Source organism: Oryctolagus cuniculus, chromosome 6 (genome assembly GCF_964237555.1).
Source record: "Oryctolagus cuniculus chromosome 6, mOryCun1.1, whole genome shotgun sequence".
NCBI classification, from domain to species: domain Eukaryota; kingdom Metazoa; phylum Chordata; class Mammalia; order Lagomorpha; family Leporidae; genus Oryctolagus; species Oryctolagus cuniculus.
The window spans coordinates 92,852,522-92,879,098 of NC_091437.1; the positions used below are offsets into that span (position 1 = coordinate 92,852,522).

At 36.1% G+C, this 26,577-nt stretch overlaps 1 protein-coding gene across 5 annotated transcripts in view; it reads right to left on the minus strand.

Moving 5' to 3' along the window:
• Positions 1 to 26,577, minus strand: part of ARFGEF1 (ARF guanine nucleotide exchange factor 1) — a 150,659-nt gene that overhangs the window by 23,072 nt on the left and 101,010 nt on the right. For 4 of the 5 annotated variants that reach the window (XR_011389118.1, XR_007919076.2, XM_070075109.1 and 1 more), the window contains exons 20-33: positions 24,205 to 24,333; positions 23,221 to 23,379; positions 22,825 to 22,975; positions 17,944 to 18,034; positions 12,627 to 12,667; positions 12,362 to 12,531; positions 11,842 to 11,993; positions 11,538 to 11,710; positions 10,694 to 10,854; positions 9,362 to 9,492; positions 4,811 to 4,940; positions 3,321 to 3,456; positions 3,100 to 3,238; positions 756 to 828 (exon numbers count right to left, since the gene is read on the minus strand). Coding sequence is in view for 2 of the 5 variants with exons in the window: in XM_070075109.1 (XP_069931210.1) it covers positions 756 to 828; positions 3,100 to 3,238; positions 3,321 to 3,456; positions 4,811 to 4,940; positions 9,362 to 9,492; positions 10,694 to 10,854; positions 11,538 to 11,710; positions 11,842 to 11,993; positions 12,362 to 12,531; positions 12,627 to 12,667; positions 17,944 to 18,034; positions 22,825 to 22,975; positions 23,221 to 23,379; positions 24,205 to 24,333 (1,836 nt within the window). In the remaining 3 variants the exon portion in view is untranslated. Of the gene's footprint in view, positions 1 to 755; positions 829 to 3,099; positions 3,239 to 3,320; positions 3,457 to 4,810; positions 4,941 to 9,361; positions 9,493 to 10,693; positions 10,855 to 11,537; positions 11,711 to 11,841; positions 11,994 to 12,361; positions 12,532 to 12,626; positions 12,668 to 17,943; positions 18,035 to 22,824; positions 22,976 to 23,220; positions 23,380 to 24,204; positions 24,334 to 26,577 lie in introns of those variants that run through there. The other variant, XR_011389119.1, reaches the window with a different exon arrangement.

Below are 26,577 nucleotides of genomic sequence, written 5' to 3' on the forward strand. Positions count from 1 at the left end.
CAGGTGGCTGGGAATTCAGCTTCGTCTCCCATAGGGTTGGTAGGAACACAACTGCCTCGGCCTTTACCACTGCCTTTCAGGGTCTGCATTAGCAGGAAATTGGAGTCAAACTACAATGTGGGATGTGAGCATCTAAACATTAACCCAAATATCCCTCCCTGTGCCCTGTATTTTAAAAATATAAATTAAAATAACCCCTCCATGGCATTTACAGAGTTAAACTGAAATTGTCCAAGAAATTTATCACCATGAAACTTAACCTGAGAATTCTAGACATCGTATTTATACCATCTGTTTAAAACAATTGGGCACACTACTACATTATGAATATATGTGTCCTCTCCAAAATTCATGTTGAAATTCAGTCTCCAATGCAATGCTAGTAACAGGTGGGGGCCTTCAGAAGGTGCTCAGTGCATGAATAGAATAAGTGCTTTAAACAGAGTTGGGTGAAACCAATGGGGCCCCAATTGGTCCCTCTGCTTTCTGTCACTTGAGAAAATGGCAACAAAGCACCATCTTAGAAGCGGAGAGTAGCTCTCACACGACATCAAACCTGCCTGCACCTTGATCCTGAACTTTCTAGCTTCCAAAACTCTAAGAAAATAAATTTCTATTATTTGTAAGTTACTCAATCTCTGGAATTTTGTTATAATACTAGAAAAGGCCTAGAACACACATATATGAAAATTTGACCCATGGTAGTAAAATTACCTACTGCAAATTTAAAAAATGCTTTATTTAATAAAACTTACCAACTGTTTTTCACTCACAGGAGATGTAGGTGGGGGAGCAGTTTCTCCAGAAGTGGGACGCCAGGTCAAGAGCCTTTAAGACACAAAATCAGATCAATCACTGGAGGTAAAGGGTATGCCACATACCACAGCTGACATATATTAAAATGCACACAAAAGAAGAATATACCAAAAACTTATTCTATCATTGACTACTACTACTAGGAGAAATCTACTAAAAAACATCTAGTAAAAAGTTGAAAATATATACTTCCAGAAAAGTTTAAAAAAACTTTAATTTGCTTTTTCTGCTTATTAATGCCATCAACTATTTTCCAAAGTAAGACTTTTTTAAAAAAAGATTCTTTTACTTATTTGAAAAGGGGGGGGGGGGTAGGAGGGGTGTCCTCCATCTGCTGCTTTACTCCTCAAATGGCTGTAACGGCTGGAACTGAGCTGATGGAGCCAGGAGCTGCTTCCGGGTTTCCCAAATGGGTGCAGGGGCCTAAGGACCTGGGCCATCCTCCACTGCTTTCCCAGGTGCATTAGCAGGGAGCCGGACTGAAGTGGAGCAGCAGCTGGGACTCTTACTGGCACCCATATGGGATGCCAGTTCTGCAGGCTGGGGCTCTAACTACAGTGCAAGCCCCCAAAGTAAGACTTTTGGAAATTTTAAAAATGCATAGAATTAAAACTAAAAAACTGAAATTCATATAAAATTATTTATGTTCTATTTTTTATGAAATGTAAAAAAATTATGAAAAGCAAAATTTGTTACAAAGACAAATGAAATCACCACTCCTGCATTACATAAGTCCTTGGGATAGAAAGATGATTAAGACCAAGTTCTTGTTTCTAAGAAGCAGAAGCTCCAGGAAAATGGGGCAGATAGATGGCTCTGGTAGAGATATTCCTATTAAGAAATGCTTATTAGATATATTTAAGGTCAAATATATATATATATATTTTTTTTTTGACAGGCAGAGTGGACAGTGAGAGAAGAGAGACAGAGAGAAAGGCCTTCCTTTACCAAGTTGGTTCACCCTCCAATGGCTGCTGAGGCCGGCGCACTGCACTGATCCGAAGCTAGGAGCCAGGTGCTTCTCCTGGTCTCCCATGCGGGTGCAGGGCCCAAGGACCTGGGCCATCCTCCACTGCACTCCTGGGCCACAGCAGAGAGCAGAACCGAAAGAGGGGCAACCGGGACAGAATCCGGAGCCCTGACCGGGACTAGAACCCGGGGTGCCAGCGCCGCAGGTGGAGGATTAGCCTATTGAGCCATGGCGCTGGCTAAGGTCAAATATATCTTACTGATTATATAACTCAATACATTTTTTAAAAAAGACCAATTCTTACAAAAAAGAATTTAGAGCCTAATTGGTTTTTTTGGACAGATGTCATAGGGACAACAGCTAGGCAAGAATTTATGCTATCTTTGATGTGAGAGCCACAGACAGACTCTGACAAACATGGGTCATTTGACATTTATTCGCATTCCTCCAACACAGTATACCAAAGATGAAAACTACTCAGTAGTTGGAGATGGACCAAAAAGATGACAAAATATCCTATTAGGAAATGTTTTTCATGCATGTGTTTCTTTTGCTTGATTTCCTGTTTACTGTTGATTAGGATATTTACACAGAGATTCTAAGAGGGCAAACATTTAGTACATACCAAAAAAAGTTTGTGAAGTTTAAAAATCAGAAAATTATCATTTTTCATGAATAGTTTCAAATCATTTCCATATATCTACTTAGTAAGATGTTTTAAGTAAGGGTCTATCTGTAGATTTAAAAATTGTAGATCTAAGGTAAAACCACATACAGAGACAGCCCTTGGGATTGAGCTGGGAAGTTAATTCCAAGTATTCTACAAATAATCCAAGTACTACCATAGACGTTTAGCCTGACCATGTCTAAGTTTCCTCTCTGATAAAACTAGCCAGAAGAATTCAATTCAAAATATTTCCTTTGGAGAAAGATGACAATTATAAAATGCAATATTTGCAAAATAGATTTTCTTCAGTATTAAATCCATTGTAATTGAAAAATTTGTTGAGTTTCAAACCTCCCCCCACCTCCAAATTCAAAACACTGCTTGGATAAACAGCCTTGCAAGTCAGTGAAATCATTTCAATCTGACTCAAATACTGAATAATCGGAATAAATATTTTAGTTTACAAAGAATTTTACTGATGTATTTGTTATGGTTTACACTAATTTGATTTCCAACAAATGTGAATCAATTTAACACTGAAAACACATGGGAAATAACTAGCCACTCTCAAACTTTTATTAACTGATCACTGCCAAACTTATTGAATATACAAATATAGATGTAAAGCTGTATAAAATCATCTTACGCATGTGGGATTGTAGTTTTGAAGATATCCAATGTGCAGTTACAAGTTTTATCCCAGATTTCTAGGGTAAATTTTTCACCATTCAGAATAACGACATTCTCTAAGCAGTTTGTACCAGATCGTGCTAACTGTTCATTGTCTAGAAAAGAAAAGAGCAATTCATCTATGTATTACCAGGGTCACATTTAACACTGCGTGTCACTTATCTAGTATAGACCTACCTTGCTGCACACACCAGTAAAGCTGGGCAAAAATATCATCCAAAAGTACATCACTGAGTACTTCTAAATACTGGGTGAACACATCACAGATTGCATAAAGTGCATGGTTGCAAGTTGTTGTCATCCATTCAGCTTTCTGGGGGAAAAGAATGCATTAAATTAAGGCTGTCCCTACCATTAAACAACTATTAGAATTAAAATATTTAAAATATTTAAATATATGTAAAATAAGGCTGTCAGTGTTCCTTTCACACCATTTAATTCCCTCTGAAGTATTAAATCCACCTCAACTTAATATCTCTTTCTTGTCACTATTACCTATGTACAAAACAACTGAACTACTTTCTTCACTTTATTTTGATTACTATGAACTTTCACTGCATCATCTCAATAATAACATTATCATGTCTCAAACAATATCCATGAAAAAGAGCAGCTGGCCTTGCTAGAGAATATGATGGAACATGAAAAGAAAATAAGAGAGATAAGAATTTATGTAAGCAGTTAGTAGAGGTTTAAAACAAAATTGACTCGCTATATAAAATAGTAACTTATTTTCTCCAACACATAAAGGATAATTGAAGCACTTTGCATTTAATACTGTTATATGGAACAAAAATGGAAAAACTTTTAGGGCTCTATACATTCTTTTTTATTTTTTGTAGGTGTATCAGATTTTTTCTTCTGTTACCAATTTTTAAAAATATTTTCTTAATAGAAAACTTTTATTTAATAAATATAAATTTCAAAAATGCAACTTTTGGATTATAGTGGTTCTTCCCCCCATAATCACCCTCCCACCCGCAAACCACCCCATCTCCTATTCCTTCTCCCATCTCATTCTTCATCAACATTCATTTTTAATTATCTTTACATACAGAAGATCAACTCTTTACTAAGTAAAGATTTCAACAGTTTGCACCCACACAGACACGCAAAGTATAAAGCACTGTTTGAAGACTGGTTTTACCGTTAATTCTCATAGTACAACACATTAAAGACAGAGTTCCTACAAGGGAAGCAAGTACACAGTGACTCCTTTTGTTGATTTAACAATTGACACTCTTATTTATGATGTCAGTAATCGCCTGGGCTCTATACTTCCTAAATTGTGTATATATATATATATATATATATATATGAAACAAATTTTACTTGCTATTTTTTGCTCAATTCAGAATAAGAAGCCCTTATATAATACTAAAGAAAGTTCTTTGTTTTTTATGGTTGTGGTAAGATCAAAATGTGGAAAAGAAACAGAGTCCAACAAGAACACTGAAAGCAAGGGAATCATATCATGAACTGGGAAATTTCTATCCTCAAACAGTGTTCTTGTTTTTAAAGAAATACTACAATATTCTCATGCCTTAAAGAAAATTCTTCTAGGAATTCTTTTCTGTCCAATGTGCTTAATCAATCAAATGTATTGTGGAAAACATTAAGAACCTTTTAAAATGGTTAGGCTAAAACAAAATGTTGTGTTTTCTTACCTCTGTCTGCTGTTCTGGCAATTTCATATTGTCAAAGATTCTAAAAACAATTCTAAATAAATCCTGCCACCAGTGTTTTTCGTAAGTGTTGCCATATGTTTTCATTATTTCAAACATCACTGTTAAACCCCTAAATTAACAAAACATAATTAGGAAAGCTATAATACAAAAAGGCATCCTCCTCCTAAAATAGTTTTCATGGTTCACAAAGCTACTAAAACCCAAAAGTTTAATCTTGTCTTTCACACATGATGTTGGGTTTTATAAAATTTAAGCTGCTTGCTGTATGTTAGAATCATTAAGACAGTTAAAAAAAACTCTGGTGGGATCAGTTTTCTGGCGTAGCAGGTAAAGCCACCACCTGCAGCGCCGGCATCCCACATGGGTGCCAGTTCGAGTCCTGGCTGCTCCAGTTCTGATCCAGTTCTCTGCTATGGCCTGAAAAAGTAGTAGAAGATGGCCTAAGTCCTTGGGCCCCTGCACCCACATGGGAAACCTGGAAGAAGCTCCTGGCCCTTGGCTTTCAATCCACCCAGCTATGGCCATTGTGGCCATTTGGGGAGTGAACCAGCGGATGAAAGACCTCTCTCTCTCTCTTTGCCTCTCTGTAACTCTGCCTTTCAAATAAATAAATAAATCTTCAAAAAAATAAATAAAATTTAAGTTGCAAAATAATAGGTCTCCTTAGGATACATCATGGAAGATCCCAAAGGCCTTGGTCTTAATTTTTTTTTTTAAAAATTCACTTTTCCTCTATTCTCAACCTACCATTCTAGTATTTAAAAACTATAAATGGAAATACAGATGGAAAGAAGATTCATGTGAGTAAATATTAACTTTGTAGCTCTGTGGCCAAGGAACAAAATGCATCCACAGCAGTCTAAGAGTAAAAACTGATTCTGGAAAAATGTTTTTCACACACCTATGGGATTTTCAGCGATACTACAAACTTTGTTCATTCAATACCCATAAACAAATGTATCTATAAAATGAATTCAGTAAGGCCTAAGCTCTATGAGAGCAGGGGTCTGAATTCATCTCCTATGAGGGAAGTAAATATTTCTTGAACAAAAAACTATTCAGTATACCACACTTCTGCCACCTAAATTATTTTTCTTGAAATAACATTTATGTAATTATTAAAAAGTCTGATCTTTTCTTTGTATGCTACTTTTTGTTCTGGCCAGAGTCATCCTTCAGTTTTGAAATGGTTTATTTTATAATATAATAAATCAACAGTAAGTCAGAACAAAATTTTCTTTGTAAGGCTCCATAAGGACTGGTATTCCCTTCTAGCTCATTTGCTGCTATGCAATCTCCAAGCAAGTACATACCTGGCATATTGTTAATACTCAACAAATATCTGTTAAATGAATAACATTATAGTTATGAGGCTGGAATTAAGGCTCAATGGGTTAAGTTGCTGTCTGCAATGCTGGAATCCCATATGGCACGGGTTCAAGTCCCAGCTTCTTTGTTTCCAATCCAGCTCCCTACAAATGTGCCTGGGAAAGCAGCGAAAGATGGCTCAAGTCCTTGGGCCCCTGCCACCTACATGGGAGACCTGGCTTTGGCTTGGTCCTTGCTTGGCCTACCTTGGCCATTACAGCCTTTTGGGGAGTGAACCAGCGGACAGATTTCTCTGTCTCTTCTTCTATCTCTGTAACTCTGCCTTTCAAATAAATAAATAAATATAAAAAACAAAAACAGTACAGTCATGTTCATTTCTATGGGAAGTTCACAAGAGTCTACTTGATCCCTAAAAGACATGATGTGTAAGAGTAGAAGTAAAGAAACTCTATCACGAGAATTTCTGACAAGATCCCTGCCAGAGTTCAACCACCAAGGCTAGATCCAGAAGTTCCATCTTTCAATGGAACAAGGCTCTCTCTTCTTCTAACTGTTGAGTTTAAAGTCCAAGACCTTCCACTCCAAGCAACTGAATGCTACCTCTTATGGCTGGGAGGAAGGGGATGTGAGAAATCCTTTGTTTGCTTGCTTCTAAGTCACAAGCAGAGATCAATAGTTTCTAAGGACTTTTAATGCTGAAGATGTCCTATATCATTTTTGGGAGAATCAAATGTGAATACATGCGGAAGTTCTACACCGTTAGGTGTTAAGTCATAGTACTGCATTCTTAAATGTATCTAAATTAACAACAGGTTAAGCCTCTGCCTGAGACACCAGCATTCCATATGGCCACTGGTTTGATACCAGGCTGTTCCACTTCTAATCCAGCTCCCTAATGTGCCTGGGAAAGCGGTGGAAGATGGCCCTAGTGCTTGGGGTACAGTACCCACATGGGAGACCCAGAAGCAGCTCTGGGTTCCTGGCTTTGGCCTGGCTGAGCCCTGGCTATTGCGGCCATTTGGGGAGTGAAGCAGCAGATAGAAGAGTTCACTGTCTCTCCTCCTCTCTCTGTAACTCTGCTTTTAAAATAAATAAATCGTTAAAAAAAATTAACCCCCAATTAGGGCATAATCTGGAAAGAGGATATGGTGAGAAGCAAGACATCTTGGTCCTAGGCAAGGACAGGCAACAAAGCAGGCAGATCCTCCACCAAACAGATGGTTACAAAAAAGGATAAGGATAAGGATAAGGTGCTGAGTTTGTATTACTTGTACAGAGGTGGCTGGACATCTAAATTGGGGGCTACCTTGAGTTTCAGTGAGGTTTGTTTTTTTTTTTTTTTTTTTTAAGATTTATTTATTTGAATCACAGAATTACAAAGGGAGACACAGAGGGAGGGAGAAACAGAAAAACAGAGACTGTGATCAATCATCATCCTCTGGTTGGCTGTAATGGTTAGGGCTGGGCAAGGTTGAAGTCAGGAGCCTAGAACTTCATTCAGGTGTTCCATATAGGTGGCAGGGTTCCAAGCCATCTTCCACTGCTTTCCCAGGCACAATAAGTAGGGAGCTGGATCAGAAGTGTAGCAGCTAGGTCTTGAAACAGCACTCATGGGATGCTGGCGACATAGGGAATGACATAACCTATTGTGCCACAATGCCAGCCACTAATTTTAAGTTCTTAACACATTTACTGATAAATAAGCCACCATACCTAGATAAAAAATGATTCATAATGTTCTTATGATTAAATTTTATAACAAACACATGAGGTTTTGAGTTCTATTTTGGATTACTTAGCTATTTTGTAAGTATTTCTATCATAACAAGTGATGCTGTAAAAATGAAGCATCTTCGGCTATTATCAAATTTAATCTCAGTGGAAAGTGGGTATGGTTTTGACACTAAATTTCTATGACTGGGGCCGGCGCTGTGGCGCAGCGGGTTAATGCCCTGGCCTGAAGCATCAGCATCCCATATGGGTGCTGGTTCTAGTCCCGGCTGCTCCTCTTCCGATCCAGCTCTCTGCTATGGCCTGGGATAGCAGTATAAGATGGCCCAAGTGCTTGGGCCCCTGCACCCACATGGGAGACCTGGAAGAAGCTCCTGGCTTTGGATTGGTGCAGCTCTAGACGTTGCAGCCATCTGGGGAGTGAACCACCAGATGGAAGACCTCTCTCTGTAACTCTTTCAAATAAATAAAATAAAAATTTTTTTTGACAGGCAGAGTGAACAGTGAGAGAAGAGAGAGAGAGAGAGAAATCTTTCTTTTCCATTGGTTCACCCCCCAATGGCTGCTGCGGCTGGCGCGCTGCAACTGGCGCACTGCGCTAATCCGAAGCCAGGAGCCAGGTGCTTCTCCTGGTCTCCCATGCAGGTGCAGGGCCCAAGGACTTGGGCCATCCTCCACTGCACTCCTGGGCCACAGCAGAGAGTTGGACTGGAAGAGGAGCAACTGGGACAGAATCCGGCATCCCTACTGGGATTAGAACCCGGGGTGCCAGCGCCGCAGGCGGAGGATTAGCCTTTTGAGCCACGGCGCCGGCCTAAAATAAATCTTTAAAAAAAAATTTCTATGATTACATGATGGGCTTAAATACTTGTTAAAAGGTATTAAGACATGCAAGTTCATGCTATTCCAAGTTGGCACCCAAATGTACAAGGGCAAGAAAGACTGCACTTATACAACGTAAGAATACTGCACTGAATAGCTGTTCAACTATATTATCCACAAAAAGTTTCTCTGCAACTTGACTGTATGTTCATATATATCTTTTATTGGGAATACATTTCTAAAAGAGTTCAAAACTGTTACTGATCAGGATTCAAAAAGAAATGGATGGTTCTTTACCTAAAACCCACTAAGGATGTGCATTTAAAAATTCTTCTATTATCAAGAAGTAAAACTGGCACTAACTTCAATTTCTAACTGAAAAAATAGACATGTTCAAGGTATTAAATTAATTTAAAGGTAAAAATAAAAGTAAACTATAATCAAATTCTAAGGAAAGCCATGCATTTCCATTTTTATTTTGTTTTATTTAACATGTTTTAAAATTCTATTATCATATTTTAAAATCTGCCTGCCTAATTTAATAATAGCACATGATTCATGGCCTTTACTGTGAAATTGTGTTCACATAAGATTGATTCAATCTAAAATAAACCCTCCAAAATTTTAATTACAAATACTGATTGTTACCTGGTTCTTACATCTAATTTGCATCTGTTGATGATACAGGATAACTCAAAGAGAATTGGGAACCATCCTCTCACCCACACTCTGTCTTCAGGTGCCACATTCATATCGTCACTTGTGTATTCCTTGAAAGCCTTCAAGAAGAAAGGTCGGATTGTTAAAAGTATCACTTAACACTTTTATATTTAGTGTAATGTTTCTCAAAAATTTTAATGCTTTACAAATCAAAAGTGAGTACTTTAATGAATAATGACTTAGAAAAAGATGGAGACTATACTGCCAACACAAATCACAGTTGCCTATAACCTGTGTTACGCTTTATGCATAAATACACACAGGAGCTCAAGGACTGCAAATACAAAATAATGATAAGGAGATGGAAATGTTATTTGCTCTAATTTGATCAGTACTCTGAATACACTTATTGAAATACCACACTATCCCATGTAAATACATAAAATTATTCAGAGCTGATAAAAAAATTTCAAATGTTAAAGAGATAGGAACATTAAAATGACTTGATCATTACACATATCAAATTATCATACTGTACTCTATAAATATATAATTAAAATCATAATAAAAAATTTTAAAGAAAGCATTAGACTAGAATCCAAAAGTTGACCTTCAATTGTTACCAGCTCTCTGAATTATCAATCAGGTTAATTCCGGTTCCTACTTTTATCATTTAAAAAGTTATGATACCATATAGCTACATTAACCACACTGAAGAGGTATAAAAGTCAAACAAGGTGATATATGTAAAAAGTACTAAGACCTCCATAGCTCCATGTTTGTATGTAATAAAATCCTATTTCTAAACCTATGATGGATCACTTTTCCTTATATGCAAGTTAAATGTGGTAGCCAGATTGACAGTTCAACCTTTTACCTAAGAGTTTCCATCTACACTCATTCACAATTAGTTAACTTCAGTACTGCAGAGCATGGACAGACAAAATGCACTATAGGAAATGGTTGAAAATACAGACTGCATTAAACTCTAGCTCTCTTTTACTAGCCTTGCCCACAAGGCACACATTTTTGAACTCCTCTGTGCCTAAGTGTCCTTATCTGTATGGGGTATAACATTATCTGTTTCCTAAAGTTGTTATGAAAATTAGTAAATTAACACATGTGGAACACTGAGAAACATACCTGATGCTTTCAATAATAGCTATAATATGTAACCAGTATAACTCAGAATCAAGCTCAGATTATTTTTGGGTTCACTACAAAATAAATGCTTCTTTCACCCTCAATTCCAAAACCAATTTGGATTCCAAGATGGAAAGAAATACTCAGCAAAATTTTGTTTACTAAATGACGCTATACCTGAGGTCTATCAGACACATATTTTGCACAATGGCGAATAAGTCGAATTGCTTCCATACTTGTATCTGGAAAAGCTGCATTGCACGCAAATTCAGACAAACACTTCACTGCATCCTGGAAAGAATCAATAGTCGCTGGAAAGTGTTTTTCAAATACAAGGGCTAAAATAGAAAAAAAAAAGGATCAAAATAACTATAACTTTTCAGTCTATCAACAGGTAGATATAATGAATGGTTCTTAAAGGTTAAGGGCTTTGATACCCAACAAATATGGGGCCACATCTGTCTCTATCATTTAGTTGACTGCTCTAGATAGTGAGGCCAGTGAACCATGTTGTTTTGCTTAGACTACAGACATAGCTCCTAATAAAGAGACCGGCATTACATAAAATAATGAAAGCAAAGAGCTTAGTATAACATTTAAGCAAACTAACTACAATAATGTCATGATTCTTCATGTGAACAATGATCATCATTATCATCTTGCTACACAGACTTAACTTACAAGTTTAGTATTTCAGACAACCTTAGAGTCAAAGAAGGCTATGTGTATAGTGATACAATTAAAAAAAAAATCAAAAAAGGCTTTGACTCCATGGCTCTGAATACCAACTCCATGGCTTACTACTTCTGCAACCTTAGGCAAATTACTTGACCTTTCTGGGTCTGAGTTTCCTAATGCATTAAAAAAAAAAAAAGACAATAAATTTACTCTGGTTCTGCATTTAAAAACTGGTAAACCTTAAGCCCAAAGCAATCCCATAATCTTAACTATATTTGAATTATGTTCTGAACATATTAAGATTTTTTGCTTTTTTACTTAAACACAGATGAAGAATACTCACTGACAATGTGCCCTGTTGTTTGAAATGCAAGTTCTACTATGCTTTCATCTTGATCAGATGCAGCTAGATGAAATACAGAGAAAATGTTCTTCCATCCAGACCGAATGTTAGCAGCTTGAGAATTAACCATCTGTGCTATACACCGCACAACCATATCTCGAATTGTTGGAGACCTAAAATATTAATATAATTGTTTGGTTATGCACATAGATAAAACTAACTAGTTTTTTTTTCCTTCTGTTTTACCCTTCTACAGACACTATAAAGGTTTTTCTGATAGTAAGCAATTTAACATATATAATACCTGTTCCGCTTCATTATATGTTCAAAAGGTCTTAAGAAATCCTTCTGGAATCTGAAATTAGCAAGCTCTCCTTTCTCTAAAAATTTCATTGACAATTGTCTCAAGGAATCTACTGCAAAAATAGCTACATCTTCATTAGGATTACAGCCAACCTGTAAGGGCAAAAAACCAAAAACCATAATCCTAATGTCAGCAGTGAAAATCCATAATTCATTTTTGTCTTAGAAAAAGTACACAATTAATAGCACAGACTGGTAAAACCTAAGATTTTTCATAAAGGCACTAGGTTTGCTAAAATATTTCTCAACAAAAAATAAATATTTTTACTAAACTCTTAAAACCTTGAGCAATTATTTCTAAAGAGCAGAACTAAAGAGCAGAATAGGATTCAAGTGTTTTCCAAATTTAATAATGAAAAAGTAATAAAGAATTGAGGACAGAACCTTGAATAAGACAATAGGGGAATTTTAAACAAAAGAAATGCTATAAATGTAAACAAAAACTGTAATTATTCAAGTACCTTATTAAAATGATCTCCAATAACTTCCCAAATTCGGGACCACTGCAATCTTATTCTTCCCATGTTGTAATATGATATTTCAACTATTTTTTGCAGACTGAACATTCTTGGATGTGTGGTAGAAAGCAATTCATCCATAGACACAGCACATAGCCATCGGACGAAATCCACTATAATGTAAATACATTTACATTTTTTGGCTCAATTTTAATTTTTCAGCCAACAATCCAGCTTGTAAATAGACTAAATAAAAGCACCTACTTACCAATAGCATTTCCATCTAGTCTTGTAGATCCTGTGAAAATTCTAGGGAAAACAAAACACATTTAAAAAATTTACAGTTGTACTTCGTTTTATCAACTCAAAACTAAGTGGCCTGGAGTATTAGCCATTTTGAGCTGTTGTTTTAAATGAACAAAAAAAAAATCAGGTAGTCATGTGAGTATTTTTCATCACATAGTTTAGCAATAAGTATAGATGGAATATTCTCCTGCCCACTCTCACCCCGTATGTTGTCACTTTGTGTTCAATAATAGTTAAAGTAAGTATATACTATTGTAACTCTATTTGTAGATTCACAGAAACTAGATAGGCATATCTTATGAGATTCTAAGAATTAAGAAAAGCATTAATTTGTAAAACTAGTAATTGGCATGAAATGAGACAGAAGATATTTCACTTATTTTCTCATCTGCTAGCATGAAGTATCTGCTAGCAAATTCTTAAAATGAAAAATTGTTATTTTTACAGTGTGTAATTGATTAGAAAATTCTTTTGTAATAAACTAAAAATTATTTAATATAACCTTGCAAAAGATCTCAGTATAACCAAGAAGTTGTTTAATCACTTTCCTTAGGCCATTAAAATGTGTAGAGCTAAGCTTTGCCTACATTATGCTGCCCAGGTTTGCTTGGCTTGTTTGTTGGGCTCATTTTCTGTTTTTCAAAGTCTCATAAAAGATTTTAGCATAAACATATTAGCTATTTTTTAAAGTCAGCATATTCACTGATGTTTTGGACTGGTAATCAGGTTTTGATGTGACTAATTCTCAAATAAAAATGCATATAATAGGATTTGCATGATAAAAAGGAAATCTTTAAGACAGGAGCAGGTCAAATATTAAACTTAAAAATAGTAGTAATAACAGTAGTAGATACCAACCACTAGGTGGCTACTATTCTAATCACAAACACCCTGTGAAGTATATACTATTATAACTCCAATTTTACAAGATAGAAACTGAGGCACAAAGATATTTAATAACTTCTTCAAAGTCACAGAACAAGTAAAGTGCCAAAGCCAAGATTTAAGTCTTCAACCAGGACAGGCTGACTCTAGAGTCCACCTGCTTACCACCTCAAACTTACCTGAGCAAAATAAATACTAAAAATTTAAAAATATTCCAGTATCTTCCTATTACCACAATCTAAATGTTCCGAGTATACCATGATTTTTTTTAACCAAGTGCCCTTGAACATCTGTTGATGTGTCATGGCAATAAGCACAGGAAAAACGATGTTAAAAACTAACATGCTGACTCAAAAATATGAGATCCTGTTGATGAAATATCTTAAGGTTTTCTATTTTATTCTCATCAGTAGAATGAAGCAATAATTCAAAAAATCTCACAGAAAACACAACTGGTGGGTAGTAGGGGGAGAGGCATAGGGAAACAAAAGGTTTCATTTAATCAGGGGTTAAACTGGACTAAGAAAGCAAAATGATATAAACCCCACAAAACTCTGAATAAAAATGAAAACTGCTGTAACTATACTTCACAAATGTGACTAGCTGATTTCTGAAACTAGAGGTATTTCTCAAGGTAGGCAAAGGCCATAAACAAACCACACCATAGAGTCTAAATTAGGAGACAGAAAAATCCACACGAGAAGATTTGTTTTTAACCAAAAGCAACAAATGGATTGATTAGAGAGGGGTAAAGAACAGAGTGGAGATGGAGATCATATGCAACCACAGGGAAAGGAAGCAACAAGCTCTGAAGGCAGTGAAATGATGGACAACAAAGGCACCAAGAACAGAGAACTATCAGCAGCAGACAGGCTCTGAAGACTCAGGGTGATGGTAGCAGGTAAGGGGAGCATGCATCCTGGGTAAGGGCATTCAAATTCCTACTCACTTTGGTAGCCTCTGAGGGGTCAGTCTATTTCTAGTAATGCTCCACTAAAGATAAGCCATAGGGTAGAGCACAGCAGTCTGTGGAAGCATTTAAAGTTAAGCCTTAATATACTAAGGCAGAACAGAGCTATGTTTCACAAAATCAGTCTAAGAAATGGATTCTACATTTCCTGTATGAAAAGCAAAGGACAGAAACATGACAACTTTGTTTGCTAATATTAAAAGACATGCCCTAGAAAGCATGAGGGGAGAAAAACTAGTAAGATTACTGCTTCATCCACATTATGATATCAAAGCAACAAAAAAAAAGTTGCAAAACTTTTTGCAGATTTTTGTATCAAATTTGTAAATTGCATACAACCCACAAGCAGCCTAAATCTATCTGTAAAAGGTTTTTTTTCACAGTAAATATATCTGAGGAAATACTTATGTCTTAGACCTAAGTGAAAGATACTATGAGCAATGTAGTTGAGATGAACTGTACATATTCTCTGATGCTTGATAGAATGTTCCAAAGTGTGAGCTAGGCCAATATAAAGCTGTACCTCATATAATAAAATAAAAACTATAATGCCAAGTAACCTTTTTAGCTTTTAGAAGTAAATAATTTCTGAACAAAGTCTATCACCTACATGGGTTAGTAAAATTTATTAAAATTGGACTACACCTAGAAAATTCTATCCTAGCAAAATGCTGGAGAATTAGGTACTCCAAATTAGAGTTCAATATTCTCCTAATTCTAATGGTACAATCTTCCTAATTTAAAAAAATGAAGAAAATTTTGTCACTGTAAAACCTTTTAATAGCATCACTTTTTTCCCCTAAAGGTTAACAGAAGCTAAGAAGGATTAAATCTCTGAAGGTTTTAAAAGTTTTTTCTTGTTTAGTTCCTATACTTCCAATAGATTATAGAATTCAGAACAATAGGCCTAAGGGTAGGAAAATGACTTGTTTGTTGGGCAGGTTACAGAACTCTCTAGAATAATGCATGGCAATATTTTCACTACTATTTTGGCTACCACCATTATGTCACTGAGTTAAGCCTATGAACCAGAATTGGAATATAACATATAAAAATAAATTCATATACTCTGAATGAAATACATAAGAAATTTCATGAGGAAGTGAAATATCCCACACAAGAATATAATCTTATAATAAATCAGATATAAACCTTGAATCTTTTTATTATAAGCTAAAACAAATATTAGTGTCTTACATAAAATTGGGTCACTGGCTTTATTTTGGAAGTATCTGGCAATGATGAGCTGGTAAGGTACTAACAGAATTTGTGATAAGCCTCTGAAATAACAAATACCTTTCAAAGTTTTTGTTTTTTAATCTGAAAAAACAGAGTTCTTCCATTTGCTAATTCACTCTCTAAATGCCTAGAACAGCTGAGGCTGGGAGCCAGGAACTCAATCCAGGAATCCAGGTCTCCTATGCAGCTGACAGGGACCCAACTACTGAAGCCCAACACCTGCTGCTTCCCAGCGTCTGCATTATTCACAGGCAGCTGGAATCTGGAGGTGGAGACAGGATACGAACCCAAGTACTCCAATATAGGATACTGATGTCTAAACCATCAGGCCAAACACTTGCCCCTCAAATAGCATAAATTCCTAAAATAGGGAGGCATGAAATTTGTTGAAATGAATGATATATTTCCCTGTAACAAACACTGGATAGTAGGGTAAATTAGAACTGGTATAGTCATATGAAGTATACATGGAAACAGAAAGAGAAGGTAAAATGCTTACTCTTGTCTGAGTAGGTTCTCATAAAGCTTCAACAAATTTTCATAATGACAGTGAAGATGATTTCCTGGAAGGTAAGAAAATCACCTGGAAGAAAGCTAGCCTGGTAACAAAAGGACAGCTATTTCACAACTCTGAATTGTACACACAGGCAGAAAGGCAAGTGAAGCTGAATGGCACACCCAGGTATTGGGCATTTGGCCTAGCATTAAGATGCCCACATCTCACACTGGAGTGCATGTGTTTAATTCCTGGCTCTGACTCATGACTTTGGCTTCCTGCCTTGGGAGGAAGCAGCAATAGCTCAAGTCATTGAGTACTTGCCACTCATAAAGGACAGCTGGATGGAATTCCCAGCTCCCAGCTCTGACCCCTGCCCAACTCTGGCCATTGTGGGTTTTTGAGGAGTGAACCAGCAGATGGGAGCAATCTCTCTTTCAAAACAAAAACAAAAGACCATAACAGAGATACACTGAGTGTACATCCTGACCTCATTTCTCAAAATTCTCTAGGAATGAAAGAACAAAGTAATTATCACAAAAACCTGTGTTATTAGAATGAGCAACTTATTTAATCCTTTTTGTTTTAGTTTCTCCATTTGTAAACTGAGGTCAACTATATTCACCTTATGAGACTACTGGAAGGACTAAATGAAGTGATGCATGTAACAACCTTTGTCAAGTGCCTCACAAACGGCTACCTTCACATTACATAGTAGGCGTAAGATGACACACAGTCTTTCTTCAGTCTAGACAACAATAAAGACAAACGAACTCCCTCCCCAAAAAATGTACAGCAAGTACACATGAAGAATTCTTTTCAAGGACAAAATGCAAGGCGAATATACTCTCAGGGCTAGTAGCCACTCAACACTGTAGTTATGTATGCACTCAGCGTAAAAAGTTTTATCTGAAGCAAAGTAAAATAATGGATAAGCATGAGTCTCCAGGCCACTAAAAAAAAAAAAAAAAGACTATAGTATATATTAGATTTTTGAAAGTTTCCATCAAAAGTGGTTTAAAAAATACTAATGTCAGTGTTATAAAATGCTAAGTTTCTACTCTGTGGGTATTTATCTGGAGAAAGCTTATCTTCAAAAAACACTGTAAGTTACTGTTTTATATGCTGGGCATTTTAAAATTTGAAATATGTATTTCATAGCAAAATAAATCATAGTATGAATTTTCTTTTAGAAAATAAACAAAAACAGGGAATACCTGGTAAATATAGTAGGTAACTTCTAATGTACTTTCTAATGAAGCTTGTAATGAGAACTTCCAGCAAAATCCATTTTTAACAATAATTCAGTCTTTTATCATGGAACCAGAAAGATAAATCACACTGCATTTTAATAGAGTGACAATAATAGGAGTATGTTTTCTAAAAAAAGGAGTAAAACATTCATGTTCTTGTTTATCAAGGTCACCATTTCCCCAGCACCCACTAATACCTACTGTAATTTAAAATCATTTCATTATTTATCTCCTTCCTATATTCTATGATCAAAGAAGTAAAATTAAAGGTACTTCATCATCTAAGTCACAATATATTACTATACATAGTCTAACATTACTTAAGGAAAATTATTTTGGTAGTAAGTTTTTGTTTTCATCAAAGAGCAAAATACATCTAAATACTATAGGATTGAAACAGTATTCATCTGAAAAGGGAATAAAATGAATACCTTACCTATCTACAGCAACAACAACACTTTGAGAACTGGTTTCTCCAATGGATTCCTGAATACTTGCTATCTGCTTCCAGTCCACATTTCCTCCAACTACCACACATAAAAGAGAGTCATTTCAGTTTGAAAGCAATTCAGTGGGAGAATACACTAAAACACATTTCTAAAAGCAATTATTTTCCTAATAGAAGAAGCAAGGCTTTCAGTGAACAATTCTTTTGGCATCAGTGACATTTACGAAGGCCAAAATATGGTACACTAAGTAGTATACAAGACATGCTTAATAAGGAATAAACTGTGATTGCAAATATCACACAAATTAGGGGCACTGAGAACTTACACAAGATTAATATCATTAGATGCAATTTCCCTTAATGTTTAAGAAATGCAGCATTAACCCCTGTTCCAGTACCTCCCAAGAATGATTCCAACTAGAATTCTTGGTTATTTAATCTCCAGATCCCTATTTATAAATGTTCGTTAGAAATTCTACCTGTACATTCTAACATCCTCTTGTTCATAAAAAGTACTTAATTTTCTCCCTAAAACTATCTCTTATGTTGGACAGAACAATGATGTTCCCCAGTTTCAAACTCTTAACCTTAGAACCATCTGATTATTTTTTCCCTTCCTCCACTATCAATATTCAACTAGTCACTAAACATTTATTTGTACCTATTTTCAAATAATCTACCAATTCCATTCTTACTAAGTTTAGGAATTTCAGTCCTGGATTTTTAAAACAGTTTCGAGACTTATTTCCTTGCCAATAATTATTCTTTTCAATTTATCCTGCCAGATAATATTCCAGAATCACAGAAACTCTTCAGTCTAGCACTTAAGGCATTTCTTATCAACATTATAGCTAACATGTGGCCCTACTCATAACATTTCTCAACCAAAACTTAACTACTAAGACCAATTTCAGTTCAGTGAAGGATTCCTTTACATAGTTCTCGTCTACCACTGAACTAAGTATCTATTAAGTAGTACTCAAATCAGATGTACTTCCAAACATTTTGATATAGATTATTTTACATGTGCTAATGCTGTCCTCTTATTGGGATAAAAAATTCCCTAAAAAAAAAACTGGGATGGTAGGAAATCAGCATTAAGGAACACATGAAATGAATAACATGTTATAGAAATTTAAAGAAGAAAAACCTAGGAGAAAGGTGTCCATACCATGTAACATGCTTTCCTTTGTGTATCAAATAAATGTCCTTTCCACAAAGCATTCTATACCTTTAATATTTAATAATGTGTAATCACTAATCTTAACAATATTTAAAGGAATAAAAGACAGAAAATGTTTATGAATCCAAAGAACCCATCTGACAAATGTGTGAAATCTTTCTAAGAATTGTATGATGGTATAACCTGATAGGCTAATAGTTACAGTTTACCAAACCAGTTACTGAAAAGCACACATACTTAGGTTAACTAAGAAAGATACATGTATTGTAAATATTACCTAAACTTTTTTTTAATATTAATATGTACTCTGGGGCCAGTGTTGTGGTGCAGCAAGTTAAGCTGCCTCCTGCAACAGTGGCATTCCATATGAGTGCCAGTTTGAGTCCTGGCTGCTCTACTTCTGACCCAGCTCCCTGCTAATGAGCCTGGGAAAAGCAGCGAAAGAAAGCCCAAATACTTGGGTCCTTGCAATAATAAGAGACCTGGATGGAATTTTAGGCTACTGGCTTCAGCCTGGCCATTGGGGCCAACTGAGGAATGAAACAGAGGATGGAAGACCTCTCTCTCTCTCCCTTTCAAATAAATAATTTTTTAAGGTTTATTCATTTATTTTTGAAAGGCAGAATACAGACAGAGAGAGAGCATGTGCCAGAGAAATCTCCCATCTGCTGGTTCACTTTCCAATGCACACAATGGCTGGACCCATCTGAAGCCAGAAGCCAGGAGCTTCTTCTGGGTCTCCCACGTGGAAGCAGGAGGCCAAGTAGTTGGGCCATCTTCCATCGCTTTCCCAGGCCATAGCAGAGAGCTGGATTGGAAGTAGAGCAGCTAGGATGTGAACCGGTGCTCATATGGGATGCCAGTGCTGTGGGATTCAGTCCCACAGTGCTGACTCCAATAAGTAAATATTTAAAAAGATATTAATATGTACCTTAAAATAACAGAATGAATGTAATTCAAATTTAGTAACTATATACTATATTCTGAATAACTGAAAATAGACTTTTACCATAAATGAATATATGTCATCAGCTCTCTATAGCCACAGGTTCCACAGATTTAACCAACTATGCACTGAAAATATCTGAAGGAAAAATTGTGTCTATTGAATAGGTATAGACTTTTCTCTTTGTCAATATTCCCTAAGCACAGTACAAGAACTATTTACAAAGCATTTATGTTGTGTTAAATATTATAAGTAATATAAAGATATTTAAGGTACACAGGAGGATGTGGGCAGGAACACTGTACCATTTTATACAAGGGACTTGAACATCCATGTATTCTGGTATCCACAGCAGTCCTAGTCCAATCCTCTGTGGTTACCAAGGGACAACTGTACTCAATCTTGTCAAATTGGTTACATGAATACCTGGTGCATGGTTACTATTAATAAAGGAGGATATTACGTTAAACTAGCTCAATTTTCTCTACCACATCCTCATCTAGCTAGCTTAAATTAAAAATACAGCATCCTGCTCAAGAAAGCATCTGCTATCTGAGTGAGCGGGCACAGCGAACAGAGGTAGACATCCCTGACATGGGCTAGCTGTTACCCAACAAGACAGAGCAGCTTCCTCAAGGTTACAGACTGAAAAATGTAACTCAGAGGAATCAGAAGTTAGTGGAATATGGATCATATCAAAAAGAGTGTTAAGAGAAAGCCTAAGGAAAGTATAAGGGGGAGTTACTGGGTTCTGGAGTGGCCTAGAAATCTGAACTGTTTTTGATTTCTAGTTCTGAACTGTGTGTCTTAATGTAAATTTATTTCTTTCCTAAAGTGAGAAGGCAAGTTATCTCATATCCTTACAACCTAAGTAGCACAATACCACAGTAACAAATTAATTCAAATTCATTTTCAATTACATTAGAAAACATTAATAGCAAATACCATTATTTCTCATTTGACTACAAATTTCAGAGCATTAGAAATTTCCACTGGCATTTTATTTTTAGCATAACCTAATTCTGCAGTCCTACTTGTTAAGACTGTAGTTCTACTTGCCTTCACACTTTCCTTTGCCATTTTCAAAGCTATTGAAATAAAAACAGTACATATTCATTTCACCTGCCGGTAGAAGTTTCATCTGTACCTAGTACAACCTCCCAATTGGCTGTTCAAATCTTCAGAGTTGGACTTCCAGGTTATGTACATCACCAGGCAGGTGCTCAGGCAGTTCTAAATCCTATAGGATTACTAAGGTATGAGGCCTACACCTGCATCTCCCAGATCTCACAACACCACAGAATTTATGGTATCACTGAGAGAGAGACTGCACTGTTAGATTCTTCCACTAAACTACCACCAGCAACTAACTTTCCCTAGTCCCAGTGCAACTTGAACCACACCATGGTCCCTTGGTTTTTACCTTCTCTATGGATACTTTGTAAGGTTTGAAATTATTTTTGATTTTCTTGAGAATCTTTACTGCTAGCAAAAACAGAGAAATCGAAGATAAAAATGACCAGAATGCAATATTACAGTACAAAGTTTTAAAAGATAAGTCCTGGATTTCAGGCATATTCCTTGTGCTCTAAGTCATGTCTATATTCTTTGTTTGGAGGTGGTAAGGGGAGGCTGGACACAGAATATACAGAAACCTCTAACATACTAGCCAAGTTTATTCATATATATGTATATGAGTGTTCTGAGTTAATCTTAAACAAGCTTATAAAATCACCTTTAGTTTGCAAAAACAGAAACTGCGGCTGGCGCCGTGGCTCACTAGGCTAATCCTCCGCCTGCGGCGCCGGCACACCAGGTTCTAGTACCGGTCGGGGCGCCGGATTCTGTTCCGGTTGCCCCTCTTCCAGGCCAGCTCTCTGCTGTGGCCCGGGAGTGCAGTGGAGGATGGCCCAAGTGCTTGGGCCCTGCACCTGCATGGGAGACCAGGAGAAGCACCTGGCTCCTGCCATCGGATCAGCACGGTGTGCCGGCCGCGGCGGCCATTGGAGGGTGAACCAACGGCAAAAGGAAGACCTTTCTCTCTATCTCTCTCTCTCAATGTCCACTCTGCCTGTCAAAAAAAATAAAATAAAATTTAAAAAAACAAAACAAAAACAAAAACAGAAACTGCATCTCAGAAGGTTCAAGTAACTTACATATGGTAAGGAAAAATACACAAGAATTTGAATACAGAGTGTAGTATTTAAGGTCAAAGTCAAAACTTTTCTTCTCCCTGGTGTAATCTGTTCCATTTATGACTAAAATTGTAGTGTCTTGATTCTTCTGTACCCATTTTTCACTAGTATTTTCCTTTGTTCTGCTGGGTTATACCAGGAAGTTCCTGGCCATATTGAGCACCTGGGCACCGTGGTAAGTGATTTCACAAAGGGGAGAGAGTGATTAAGCCCACACAATGCCTATAAAAATTCTGAATGTGAATGCTTTCTCTAGTTTGCCCTATTAAACCAGTGTTCACATGTTTAAGATACCTGCTTTGTATTAAAAGCAGGTCATTTTAAACTATCACTTTATCCCAAGCTGAGACTAAGGGTCATTTAATGTTGCAAACCAGATCAGACCAATAAGACAGTTTTCCCTATTCAGCCCATCTTGCATTTCCTCAAGTTAGACAAAGGACATTTTATCTTATCTCTCCATTAATATCTCATTGTCACAATAAAGACTAGTAATGACTAACCAATTTTTGATACTTTATATAAAGAGCTTTTAAAAAACTTACCTAACCCTAGACCCACAAATTCATCAGGAGCCTGATCTTTTGTTCCAGTAAGAGATCCTTCTCTGCCTCGCACTGTTCCAGAAATGTATCGAGGTTTTACTCCGGTTCCTATAAGCTGTGCCAGCTCCAACTGACTGATGCACTTCAGAATCTTGATTACAAAAAGGAAACTTTTCTTTAAATTCTGTTAAAACCATTCTTGAACACATTTAAATATACACAGCTAGGATTTAAATACAGGCTATACAGTAAATCATAAAAAACTAAACATTCTAATCTTAAACATACTAAATAAGCTTGCTCCCCAAACACTTAAATATGCCAGTGATATAATGTTTAGCATTAGTTCATTTTATAAACCAAACTGCAAAACTGAAAATAAAAGAGGTGGTATACCTCATGCCACGAATTTCCTAAATAATTTCCATCTGTATGAGCCACCGTGATAAGTGTTTTTATGGTGTCAATGTTCTTCTGTTTCATTTCAGTAATACCAGAACTCACTGTTAGTAAAGTAAATCTTGCCAGTGCCTGGACATATGCATCTCTTTCGAGCTATAAAAATAAGAAGAGTCTACTGTAAATATACAAATTCTCTACTGATGAAACCTATTTACTTGTTTAGTTTTTAATTGATATGTCATAAATAACATACAATACTGAAAAATATAATTTTTACACTTTTAAGATAAATGAAGCAGAAAAGACATCATTTGCTAAAATCCAAAGGCAATGGAGGTGTTAAATCCAAGGAAGATTTTTAGTGAAAACCAATTAATTTGTACAGTCAAAACCATTAAGTACTTTGTTTCAAGTAGCACATGAATTAGGAAAATTATCTGCTTATAAATTTCTCATTTTTTCTCTACAGCTAGGCTATGCTTTTCATGCAATAACATTCATAAATGAAAAATGAGTTGAGAGACAGAGAGAGAAAGAAAAAATTAAATTTATCCTTCAGGCATATAAATTACAGAAGGGATCACTTCCATGAAACTTATGTATTAAGATACTTGGCTCTAGTTAGAACCTTGTATAAAATACATAGATATACATATACGAGTCAATAAGTATGAACATACAACATGTTTAAATAAGATACTCAACAGACAGAAATTTAAAGTTTGGAAAATTTTAAATCTAGCTAATATTCTAAAGAGAAAAATACACTAAACAAAGTTGTTAGAGTGAATTGTAGATCAATATAGATCTGTCATAGCTTCTTAGCAACTAGAACATTAAAATTCATTTGAATTTCATTATAAATTTAAAATAAGTCATTAATAAGACATAAAAAATTACTGCAACTCAAACTACAATAACAGTGGTTAAGTAAACAATGATTTCCAGACTGGCTACAAAAGTAAAATTCCTTGTTACCTGAATGCTGAAAATGCATGCAATTCTGATTGCACATCTGATACCTTCCAGGCAGAGAGAGGCCACTTCAGTATCATCACAATCTTGGAGACCTACACTAAATGCAGCCAGAAAAGGTGTCCAAGCCAACTAGAAAAATAACATAAAATACATTATGGACATCAAGTAACAATCATATTTCTAAGAGTACTTTGGAAGTTCATGGAAAATGGGGCCAGCATTGTGGCACAGTAAGTTAAGTCAGGATGCCGACATCCCATTTGGACACTGGTTCAAGTCCAGGTTGCCCACGAATGCACCTGTGAAAGCAGCTGAATATGGCCCAAGTCCCTGCACCCATGTAGGAAACCTGGATGGAGTTCCGGACTCCTGACTTTGGCTTTGCCCAGCCCCAGGCGTTATGGCAATTTGGGGAGTAAATCAGCAGATGCAAGATTTCTTTCTCATTCTTTCTCTCCCTCTCTCTGTAACTCTACCTTTCAAATAAATAAATAAATCTTAAAAAAGAAATAATGGAAAATGCACATTATGAAAAACTGCATGAGTTTCAAAACATTTTTGCACCAAATAAACTTATATTTTTAAAAATTCCATTTCCCAGAAACTTTTTGAAGTATTCTTATACTACATTAGTATTTTCCCAAGCTTTTCCAAGATTTGAGGAAGTTCTGGAAAAAAAAAAAAAAAAAAAAAAAAAAAAAAAAAAAAAAGTGAGGTTGCTGACACAGTTATCTGGAAAGTTTTCTTAACACAATGGAGAAAAGCTATTTGATGCAGCCTTGGCTATATAAATGGAAAAGCAAGTTTATAAATTCAGTAGGCATATGCTAAGAACAGTGTCTATAAATTATTCACATGAATTTAAAAAGCAGGAATAGCCAATATTCATAAGAAATGTAAATTTTACCTGACTTCAGGACTCAAGTCTTTGCAGACTTTGGTCCATGGACTATTTCAAATGTTCTTTATATCCAATAAAATCCTTTTTATTATCTTCTTACATGCAACAGTAACATTATTCTCTTTTCTTTAAACCTGCTCTGTGGACATCATTTAACCTAAATTTTTTTTTAATAGTTAAATATTTCACACTGATAGTGATATTCCAGCTTCCTGGACAGTATTTTTTTTAAAGTTCAATAAAATCCTTCATTACAGATTGTGGAAGACAACAAACAGAATAATACAGCCAAGAAAATAACAACTGGAATTTTTTTTTTTTTCAGAAGATTAATTTGAAAGGCTGAAAGCAAACATACAGAGAGAAGTATCTTCCATCTTCTGGTGTACTCTTCAGATGCCCACCAGTACCCAGGGCTGGGCCAAGCTGAAGCCAGAGTCAGGAACTCCTCTGGGTTTCCCCAATGTGGGTCGGCAGGGACCCAAGCACTTGATCCTGCATCCACTGCCTTCCCAGTTGCATTAGCAGGAAACTGGATGGGAAGCAGAGCAGCCAAGACTGGAACAGGCACTCTGATATGGGACGTGGATGTCACAAGAGGCACAGGAACCCTATGCACCACAATGCCTGCTCCCAGATAACTGGAATTTTAAAAACAGTGATAAACATTCTAGCATTACAAAGGAAAACAGAATTGCCCAGACTGTGTTCCTAAACTTCAGAAAGTTTAGATGTAAGAATTAATCATCTCTAAATAAAAGAAAATAAACCACAGTCCATAGGTTCTGCCATTAGATTAATCTGTGAACCTCATTTTTCTTCATCTATAATACTTGGATTGCCAGTAGAAAGAGATGCTGTGGCAAGATATGAAGTGTAGTATTTAACTGCAAATTACAACATGAAAGTAATAAATTATACATTCTATTATAAATAACTCATCTATCTAAAAACATGTAGTATACTTTATATGAGCAGAAATACAAACGGTTCTTAAGCCTGTGGATCAGATGTTTAACTTCCTACCAAACTGTATCAAATAATTTCAAGGTGACAGAGAACTGTTTTCTGGTAATTGTACAACCTTTGTGAAATACAATTTGTCAGTAAATAAAAAGATACTTAAAGATGTTTATGTCCCTTAATATTATATCGCACTCTAGGAATTTATCATTCATTCCTTCTCCCAGCCAATATTTATTTATATTTAGCTCTTGCATAAAAAAAGATTTTATTTATTTGAAAGACAGAGTTACAGAGAGGGGTAGAGACAGAGAGACAGATCTTAAATCCACTGGTTCACTCCCCAAATGGCTGCAATGACCACGGCTGAGCTGATCCGAAGGCAGGAGGTTCCCATGTAGGTGGAAGGGCCCAAGCACTTGGGCCATCCTCTGCTGCTTTCCCAGGCACATTACCAGAGAGCTGGATGGGAAGTGGAGCAGCCAGGACTCAAACCAGTGCCCATATGG